Source organism: Panulirus ornatus, chromosome 16, assembly GCF_036320965.1.
Source record: "Panulirus ornatus isolate Po-2019 chromosome 16, ASM3632096v1, whole genome shotgun sequence".
NCBI lineage: Eukaryota > Metazoa > Arthropoda > Malacostraca > Decapoda > Palinuridae > Panulirus > Panulirus ornatus.
Window position 1 is genome coordinate 12,589,712 of NC_092239.1, and position 10,803 is coordinate 12,600,514.

The 10,803-nt window shown below is 47.9% G+C and overlaps 1 protein-coding gene across 3 annotated transcripts in view; it reads left to right on the plus strand.

The window, feature by feature from the left end:
* tup (LIM1_Isl and LIM2_Isl domain-containing protein tup) overlaps positions 1–10,597 on the plus strand; it is a 69,633-nt gene extending 59,036 nt beyond the window's left edge. For all 3 annotated transcript variants that reach the window (XM_071671286.1, XM_071671287.1, XM_071671288.1), the window contains exon 8: positions 8,567–10,597. In XM_071671286.1, the coding sequence (XP_071527387.1) occupies positions 8,567–8,794 (228 nt within the window). In that variant the 3' untranslated portion in view covers positions 8,795–10,597. The remainder of the gene's footprint in view (positions 1–8,566) is intronic.
* The last annotated feature ends 206 nt before the right edge of the window (positions 10,598–10,803 follow it).

Here is a 10,803-nt window from a genome sequence, read left to right on the forward strand (position 1 = left end):
CCCAGCGCTACCACACAAACACACACACACACACACACACACACACACACACGCGTTATAAACGAAACGACCACAACACAACACTACATCCCTCTCCCTGCCCCCAACCAGCCACTACCAACTCACTCCAACCACTACTACCACCAACCACTACCTCAGTAGTGTGTGGTTGGGGTGGCTGTGGTGGTAGGTGTGGTTGGGGAGAGGGGTTAGTGTGGTCCTCACTCAGCAGGGGGGGTCTTCAACGTTCTCATCTCATCAGGAAGAATCTGTCCACAACAATAAAAGCGGGAAATGAACTGACCATTGTGGAGACGCAGGCCCCCCTCTGTGTGTGTGTGTGTGTGTGTGTGTCTCCGCCTGCCGCTCTGTTTTTGTTGTCGTTGTAAGTGTTGTTGTTTGTCGCTGCGGGAAGGCTTGTTTACACACGCTTGGCGCTGCTCAGCTGTCGTCGGTACGCTGGTGCTGCCGCTGCGGCCAGCCAGTCAACCAGTCAACCAGTTAGCCATCCATCCGACCAGCCATCCCATCCGACCAGCTGGTCGGCAACTCACCGTGCCCGGGCGCCCTTAACTACGAAATCTCTGGAGTGAGGTAGACGGGACATACTCTCTCACGACGCTGTGATTCGTGAGACACGAAACTGTATGAAAGAAATATTCGTTCATTCTCTTTTTTTTTCACGTGAATGAAGGAAGGAATTGTTCACAGTGTCTGAGGGCTCGAAGTGCTGATGTTGACGCGGGACGCTGGGGGTCTCGTGAGATCGAAGTCGTACTCCCGTGTGTGTGTGTGTGTGTGTGTGTGTGTGTGTGTAGGGACCTGTGTGTGAGGAGGAACCCTTCTCTCCTGACGACCTACTGGCTGAAGGAGAGAGAGAGAGAGAGAGAGAGAGAGAGAGAGAGAGAGAGAGAGAGAGAGAGAGAGAGAGAGAGAGAGAGAGAGGGGTGGGGGGAGAGTTTCGTAGTGGGAGAGGAGAGGGTGTGGGTGGTGGTTGAGGAAAGGTCGGGCTTTCCCATATGGGAAAGCGAATATGTTTGTCTTGTTTAGACGTTCCTGTTGGCTTTGTACTTGACGTCTAACCATGTCTTTCCTCACGACGTATGTCGAGGGGTCAGGTGATGAGGTAATGTTTCCTAACCCTATCCTTTAGGCTCCCCTTACCCTAGCCTTCCTTACCATACCGAACCCTACCCTAGCTACGATTTTTTCCTCAGCCTCCCTAGTCTAATTAAGCCCTTCCGAGACACTCTTCAGACTATAACCACATCGACTCCATTTCTATCCTGGTTACCCTTGAGATTGATGCTTCTTACCCTATCCAGTCCCTATCTTTGACGTTTCTATCCAGGTCAGTGATAACCTAGCCGCCTCAAATGCTGACATTACTTATCCTAGACAATCCAAACCCTTAACACCTCTACGTAAACTATCGAAGCTCTATCCTCCTTATACTCTTACTATTCTACCATTACCACCTTCCCCCTAGCCTTTGCAGCCTATCCACTCCTATACGAGTCTTGTAATAGCCTCATTCACCCTAGCCATCACCGATCCTAGCTCCTTAGATACTCCTTACCTAGCAATCCCTATTCAAGCCTCTCTTATCCTAGCCATCCGTGTCTCAGCATGTAATTCCCTAGTGATCCCTATCCTAAGCAAGCCTTACCCTAACTATCCTTAACCTAGGTACTCCCTACCCTAACCATCCATATCCTAGGCACTCCCAACCCTAGCCACTCATGAGACACTTACTAGTTACCCTAGTCCCTCCCCTCCTCCACCTAAACCACTTCAATGGAAACTCTAGAAACTCCCTGTTACAAACATCCCTTCACTATACTAGCTACAGCCTTCCTTATATAGACACAGCAAGTCTCAGACTCAGGCTTTCTTAGATCACTGCCTTAATATCTCTCTCTCTCTCTCTCTCTCTCTCTCTCTCTCTCTCTCTCTCTCTCTCTCTCTCTCTCTATCTATCTATCTATCTGTCGATCTATCTGTTGATCTATCTATCCATCTACCTATCTCCCTCACATAGACATCCTCTCCCAGGTCCAGGTGGTTCAAGGATAACTGGAAACTCTTGGTGTACCTGGGCGTTATCAGCGTACCTGGACACCCTTCGTGTCCCTGGTACCATACCTGGACACTTCAAGTATACCTGGTAGTATACCTTGACATTCCTAGTATACCTGGTAGTATACCTTGACATTCCTAGTGTATCTAGTGGTATACCTGGGCCTTCCTAGTGTATCGGAACACCACTTACGTACCTCCCTAGTACACCTGGACAGCCCTGCGTCGTGTTGGACACAGGGCACAGGTGGACGTGGTGAGAGGGGTTGTGGACCTGGTCTGGGGGGGTCGGGAGTGCGGTGGAGGAGGGAGGAAAGGAGGGAGGGAGGAAGGGAAGGGGAGGAGGGTTAGTAGGAATGTACCCAGATGTGTATCAGAAGAAAATCCCTCCAGAACCTGATCTTCATCGTAGCAGGCTTGACGAACTGTACCTCACCAACAGCAGCAGCAGCAGGAAGAAGGAAGGAGAAGAAGAAGGAAGAAGAAGAAGAAAGAAGGAAAGAAAGAAAGAATGAAGAAGATGAAAGAAGAAGAAGAAGAAGAAGAAGAAGAAGAAGAAGAAGAAGGAAGGAAGGAAGGAAGGAAGGAAGAAGAAAGAAAGAAAGAAAGAAAGAAAGAAAGAAAGAAAGAAAGAAAGAAGGAAAGAAGATGAAGAAGAAAGAAGAAGAAGAAGAAGAAGAAGAAGAAGAAGAAGAAGAAGAAGAAAAAGAAGAAGAGAAGGAAGAAGAAGAAGACGAAGAAGACGAGGAAGAAGTAAAACAACAACAACAAGAGAAGAGAGGGGGAAGAAAAAGAATAAGAACAAGAGGAAGATTAAGGAAGGAATGGAGGCAGAAATGATAAGAGAAGAATGTCTTTGTCTTGCTTGCAATTGTTTTAGTTGGTGGTGTGGTGGTGTTGTGAGAACCAGCGATACCTACCGGTTGTAGGTAGAGGTTGTAGTGGTGGCTGCTAGTAGTGGTTGTGGTGGTGGTTGGTGGTAGTGAAGGTGACGATCAGGTCGTTGTGGTAGTAGTTCTGGTAGTCGTCCTGGTAGAATCACTGGTAACCTAAGTGGTTCTAGGTAGTAACAGGTATAGAGAAATTAGAATCATACAGACGTTGATAATCATATCTGTAATGCTCTATGTTAAAAGAGACTTAAGTGTCCGTCTGGACATTGAACAGAAAGACAAGAATTACGAGAAGAAAATGAACAAATCTACATACAAGGACTAAGTAACACAGAACACAATAACATTTAAGAACTCATTAAAACAAGTAAGAATTTGCATACAAACCCCCAAAGCTGCAGAGTGCATAGTATCAACCGGTAAATAAACATTGTAAAACAGAAAACGTGTGCATTTGTTCTCCATAAAAAAAGAACAATTTCCTTTAAGAATTTTCGTAAATCTCGCGACTCTATATGAAGGAAAATGGCGCAAGTAAATAACTTTTCTTTTCGAAGTCAGAATGAGTTAAGAGAGTCATGGAAAAACGTTCTCCCTAGACAATCTTAGTCCATGAATGGATCAGAGCGAGAAAGTCATAGAAAACGTTTTCCCTCTTGGATACGTTTAGCTCAAGAATGAACCAAATGCAAAGGTTTTCCTCTCACTCCTCAGACGACCTCGCTTGACCTCCCGCCTTAAGACTGATTGACAGCCCGACCCAGCCCCGCACCCCTAGTTTGTTTTAACAGCTCCGCCGGCCGCAAGGTCAATGTTTGAGCTCCTGTTTTGTTTTTTTGGAGAACCTAGCAAACACCAGAGGGGCAAACACCGGCCTCGGGGATGTGAACTGTTGCGGACGAAGGCAGACGGGCGGAGAGGAGGAGGTTCTGGTGGCCATGGACGGGATGTTGCCGGGCTAATATGTTCTAGTGGACGGGACGGGATGGGGAGGACAGACGGAGGCTGGACAAAAGAGATTCTAGCCGAGGAGACGAGGGCTTGGCCAAGACCTTCTGTCGGAGGGGACGGGGCCTAGCGAAGACGTTCTAACGGAGGGGACGGGGCCTAGCGAAGACGTTCTAACGGAGGGGACGGGGCCTAGCGAAGACGTTCGGCCTGGCTAAGACAAGGGCCTGGCTAAGATGTTCTAGCGAAGGAGACGAAAGCCTGGCCAAGAGGTTCTAGTTGACGTGGCTCGGGTACATAAGAGATTTGAATAGACGAGACGGAGTCCCTGGCCTGGAGGTTTTCCACTGGATGATAAACAGTGAACCAGACGGGGATCCGGCCAAGAGGCTCCAGCGAACGGGACGTCGGTCCTGGTCAAGAGGTTCTGTTGGGACGGGACGAGTAGGTATGGCGGAAGAGGTTGTAGAGGACAGGAGGGGAGTGGATAGGACGGGGGCCTCAGCTTCATTTACCTTTTCCAGTGGTGTTGTGGGACGGGGTGGAAGGATTCCGAGCCGATGAGCGCAACAGGTCTCGTCATCTGATCCCCTATACGGAACTGAATCCCGCTCTCGCAACACGAGACTCTATATAGGTCAGTTGAACCCCTTGCATTGTTTAATTTACCAGCAGTACAAATACCGCTACAGACGAGCGCCTTGTGATGATGCGACCGCTAAAGATACTGCAACTCAGCGATCTTTCTCAACAAGAGAGAACAATATATATATATATATATATATATATATATATATATATATATATATATATATATATACGCACAAAGCCACAGGGAAATGCATCACGATAAGTTCCCAAGAGCACTTTCGTGTAATGATCACATGGTCAGGGGAGATACAAGAGCGAGATCATCACACGAAAGTGCACTTGGGGACTTATCGTGTTGCATTTTCTTGTGATTTTGTGCATAAACTAGATCACGCACATTACTGTGACCTCTCTCTCTCTCTCTCTCTCTCTCTCTCTCTCTCTCTCTCTATATATATATATATATATATATATATATATATATATATATATATATATATATATATGAATACGAATAAAGTGTATATGAACGCGCACCTTCATAGAACATATATATATATATATATATATATATATATATATATATATATATATATATATATATATATATATATATATATATATATCCAGTGAGCTCAGGGGATTAGCTAAATTGTTGCTGATATATGTAAATATACATAACTACAGAGCAGGAGACGAAAATCGATCAGCAAAGCGAACCGTAGAAGAAAATTGTTATCATTACTCACCTCAATCTTTGTCTCGAGTAATCACCCCTGTCTCCTTTGACACTGACTAATCATCGGCGTCAGTTTCCAATGACCGTACAATTATTGACGAAAGAATACATTTCGACGAGGAGGAGGAGGAAGGGAGGAGGAGGAGGAGGAGGAGGAGGGTTCAAATTGGCATTATGATTCGGTAGCTGCTGTCTGAATCATTCTCCGAGGATTAAAACCTCGTCTTCATCATCTGTTGATGACGGGATAATTGTGATCATGGCCCCTGATCCTCTCTGTATGGCAGGTATATATATATGTTACCATTCGCCCAGAGCGAGGGATGGTAGCCAGCCATTCCGACCGGACACCAGGAGAGGTTACTCGAGATCAGGTATCACTGGCACTCATCCACAAGTGTACGTTACAACCAGAAACAAGCTCTCGTCGACATGTATTCCAGTTACGGTGAGCAGGAAGGCGGAGTAGGGCATGGGCATGGGCAGCTATCAGACCACTGTCGAATTCCGGTGGCTTGTGGGACATTCATATGAAGATCATCGGGTCGGTCAAGGGGGGGTTCTTGAGATATAAACGCTAGCGTTCCAACACACACACACACACACACACACACACACACACACACACACACAGAGCGGTGGGACGTGGGACAAATGTATGTAAGTCGTATTTTGGGTCAAGGGCGACAGCAGCGGCATGCTCAAGCTTTCGTATAGGATGATTACTCTTTAAACCATGTTGTGTGGGTGATTACGAGGATTCACCACCAAGTGGCTGGCTGGCTGGCTGGGTGGCTGGTCTCTCCAGTTTAATGTTTACACGTCCGCTGGCTGGATTGTACGTTGTGTCTACTGGTCGCTGACGACGGCTGGTGACGATTGCTCTCGTGAAAGAGGAGGAGGAGGAGCAGGAGCAGCAGCATAACAGGTGTTAGGGAAAGTGAAGGAGGTGTGAGAAAAGGAAGAAAAGAGAGATAGGCTATGGATAGGGAGAGGTGGCGAAGAACAGTCACAGGAGGAGGAGGAGGAGAAGGAGGAGGAAGAGGAGGAGGAGAAGGAGGAGGAAGAGGAGGAGGAGGAGGAGGGCGAGGAGGAGGGGAAGGAAGAGGAGGAGAGGTTCGGTAGCATGAGTGAGGTTGTAGAATAAGGAAGGGGGATTGGGGTGGAGGTGAGGGGAGAAGAAGATCAGGTATAGAGGGGGGGAGAGTAGAGGGAACGTGTAGTGTTAGGGGTCGGGGCTCGCTGTGGGGGAGGAGGGGAGAGCAGTCGCACGTGCTGGGGAGGACGTCCGCTGGATTATAATCGCTGCTCTATTTATTACCCTCGCTACCCGGATTACTAGGATTTATTGGACTGTTGCGGGGATTACTTCGGTCTGGCGCGGCGCGGGGGCCATGCCAGACGCTGGGATTATCCCAGACATTACAATATGATGTAGTGCCACCCCTTTCCCCTCCATATCCACACACACACACACACACACACACGCCCTTCCATGTGCACCTTCCGCTTCCGCTGGGAAAGTTGATCACGACCTGCAATGATCCGCCGAAGGTGGCAGGTTGTTGGGAGGCGACCAGCAGGTGGGTACGTCTCTGCCAGCCGGAGTGACCCACCCTACTGAGCTGTGGCTCGGTCTCCTAGGGCTCACGACCCCATGACTATGTTGTGTAATAATGATACTACTGATGATAAGCGAGTTTATTGGATTCAGTCCGCCATTTGGTTGGGTATACACAGTTGAGACGTTACAGGTGTGGGAGGTCGTAATAAGTAACAGTTGAACTGATCATAAAGAAATTCAGATATCAATACACACACCAACCTAAGCCCACCTATATCGGTGTGTGCGTGTGCGTGTGTGTGTGTGTGTGTGTGTGTGTGTGTATGTGTGTGTGTGTGTGTGTGTGTGAGTGTCTGTGTGTGTGTGTGTGTGACTACATTTTTGCAATTTGTGTGCATGAGGAGGGAATATTTCACTAGTGGAATCCCAATCATTTTCCTTCCTATTTTTACCACATCAGTTTCATCCATGATTTTAGTATTACAGAATTCTTTCCCCACGTCTGACTTCACGATTATTTTGCCCAGTTTCTTCTTGTCTTCAAGCTGATCGACGATTGCTTGATATCAGAAGAAAAGACCTCCTTAGTGTAGCGGTTAGCGTTGTTGACCTTGATGCATTCACGGGCCCGCCCGGTGTCGAGCGTATTGGTTCGAATCCGAGTTACGGCAGTAGGTCCACAGTCAACCCAGCTCTTCGTCCTCTCTTAGGGTGTTGGTCGATAAAATGGATACCAGTTGATAAGATAGCTTTGACTGGGACATTCAGTTGTCCCATGCTACCTCAGTTAACATAAAAGATAAAAGAAAAGTATTTTGCCTCTGTTTGGAGCCTTCCCCCATACAAGACGGGGGAATTGTGTTCAATCCTAAGTTCATCCCCTGAGACGAACTTTTCCAGTTCTGTAAGGTAGTCTTCATATACTGATCTGGGGGGTTGTCACCGTTCTCAGTCTCCATAACTTTACTGTTATGTAACTTTACTGTCATTCGTATCTGATAAACCATGGGAGTTGGTCCAGGTCTACTTGGAGACTTTTCCCCATCAGTGACCCTAATCTTAGAGTTACCCACAAAAATGACTGAGGTATGGGTCAATCCTGTCCTCTTGTATTGATGTAGATCGAGAATGGTTGTAGCCCCTGGAGTTCGTTCGTGTGAAACATCAGAAGTTACTGTTATCCATCATGGAAAGATCCGTTCCTTTACTGCTGCATGATATTATATTACTTTCCTTTACTTTCCTACCATCACGTCTCTCACAGAAGACTGTGTCAGATACGTTTTAGCAGTCCAAAAACATACACAGTACACTCCTCCTCTCTCTCCCTCTCTCTCTCTCTCTCTCTCTCTCTCTCTCTCTCTCTCTCTCTCTCTCTCTCTCCCGGCTTTTGCTCACTCACAAAATTCCACTTGATTGATACTGCATCATCCACTCGCTCTGGATTCGTGCACATTGAAGAAGTTTTGATTTCCTGATTAGCCAAGTCGCCTTTCATAAAGATTGGCACGATGTCTACTACTCTCTTGTGATTTCTTGATACTAATTTCGCAATTAATGATCTTTTTAAACAATATTGTCTTCTTGTGTGTGTGTGTGTGTGTGTGTGTGTGTGTGTGTGTGTGTGTGTGTGTGTGTGCCTATGATTGCTTAACGTTATCATTGTATCAAACTTCTTTATGATCTTAAATACGATGCCATCTTCATCTCACACTCACTGGCTTCTCCTCTCCTCCTCCCTCCCTTTGGCAGATGCACGGCTACGGGGCGGAGATGTGCGCGGCATCTGACCTCCTGGGGTCGCAGCCGCAGTCCCAGATGCAGCCGCACCCGCAGCAACACCAGCCACAGCACCAGCACGCAGACTCCAAGTACGACACGGGGCCTTACGACGACGGGGTCCACAGCGATTCCTACGTGTCGTACCTTGAATCCGACGACTCCATTTCGGCCCCAATGAGCACGACCACGAGTCCCTGATGGTCGAGGTTGCGGGTAGTCGTCACGGTGTAGCTGAGTTGTCGTCGTGGGTCGTCCATCATCACCTCCTCCCGCCCCACACACACACACACACACACACGCGCGCGCACACAACGGCGCCACGTACCCCTACGGGTCGCGTGTCGTCCCGGCAGGTGGTAGAAGTGGTGGTGGTGGTAGTGGTGAACTGTGGTGGTGGTGGTGGTGGTAGTGGTGAACTGTGGTGGTGGTGGCTGGTGGTGGCTGGTGGTGGCTGAAGCGGCGACAGTCATCACAAAGGCTCGAACTTCATTACTTAAACCCAGTGGTAAACACACGCGTGAATCCAGTCTCCCACTAAGTCCGGTTGACGAGATGTGTACGTCCACAGGTCCGGTATGACGAGATCCGGACATCCTCCATACGTCGGGTTGACAAGATCCGGACGTCCGCTGGTCCGGTTGGCCAGATCCGGACGTCCGCTGGTCCGATTGGCCAGATCCGGACGTTGACAGGTCCGGTTGGCCAGATCCGGACGTCCGCTGGTCCGGTTGGCCAGATCCGGACGTTCACAGGTCCGGTTGACCAGATTCGGACGCTCATCGTGGACGTCCCCAGATCTCACTCTTAGCAATCCGGACTTTGACATGTCCGATTGTGGAGATCCGACATGCCCAGTGGTCCGGCTGTGGAGGGGTGAACATATTCAGGTCGGGGTGTGGAGAACAGAACTCTTGCTCGTCCGAGTGTGAGGATCCTGACCTGGGCAGGATCAGTGACGGACACGTACTTCCACAGTACGTGGAGAGAGGTGTTCTTCACGGAGATCCAGTGTTCCGATGGGGCCGAGGTTCTTACTGTTCTTATGAAGAACAAATAACCCAAAACGTTCGGTGAATGAAACTCCCCATCAAAAAAAAAAAAAAAAGAGAAACGTTTGATCTGAAAAGAAAAAAAATGGAAAGAAAAATCACAGTGAAAACGAGTGATCATCGAAAAGTCACAAATGAACCACGACACACTGTTAAGTCTCCTCGAGAAAACGTTTCCACCAAGGAACTCACGAAACGTTTGTTGTTGTTTGGTCACGACACGAACGTTGTTCAACCACGACGAAAAGTCACCCCCCCCCCCCCTCAAGATTTGTAAGCTACATTTCTATGTTTAGTGTCCAAGTTTTGTATCTATATAAGCCTGGGACACGGATAGACGAAGTCTTGGTGAAGAACTCAAGGATATATTTTTTTGCGGGTGGCGTGGTGTTTCTTCACCTCCCTCCTCCTCTCCTCCCTCTCCAGCCGGTGTGATGGTGGGACGAGCGGGATTCGAACTCGACTCAGTTGGTGTAGGAATGTTCAACACTAGTACCGTGTATGATATTAAAAGACTTTTGGTGTTCATTATTGTGTAATTCAGCCGTGTGTATGTAGGTGTTCCCTGTACTTTAAAAAAGAAAAACCTTCCCCTGGGACAAGACTTCTCATCACCGTACCAAAGCCACGGGAATAAGTAAGTTTATGATTTGTAAGAGAGAGAAAAAAAGGATAATTGTACATAAAAGAAAACGAAATGTTTCGTCTCTTCGAAACCAACAAACCCTCTTTTTTTTTTTTTAAGTATTTTAGGTTTTTATTCCTTTGGATAAAGCTTTAACCGTTCTGTGTTTGTTGTGAATGTTGTCCCTACCCTTCCCTTCGTAAACATCCCAATCATTCCTTCCACTCTCCCCCACCCTTTTTCACCTTTCCTCGTCCACCTTCCCCAAGTCTCTCTCTCTCTCTCTCTCTCTCTCTCTCTCTCTCTCTCTCTCTCTCTCTCTCTCTCTCTCCCCTTGTCCACAACCTCTCCCTCCCTCCCATCCACAACCTTTCCCACCCCCCAGAAAGATAACAGGCGTCCAAAATGTACAGATACTTCAAGTTGACCCCGTCGCCCCAGCCACACCACCCCCCGTTCCCAACCACAACTCCACCAACCCACCCTCTCTCCATCTCTCTCTCTCTCTCTCTCTCTCTCTCTCTCTCTCTCTC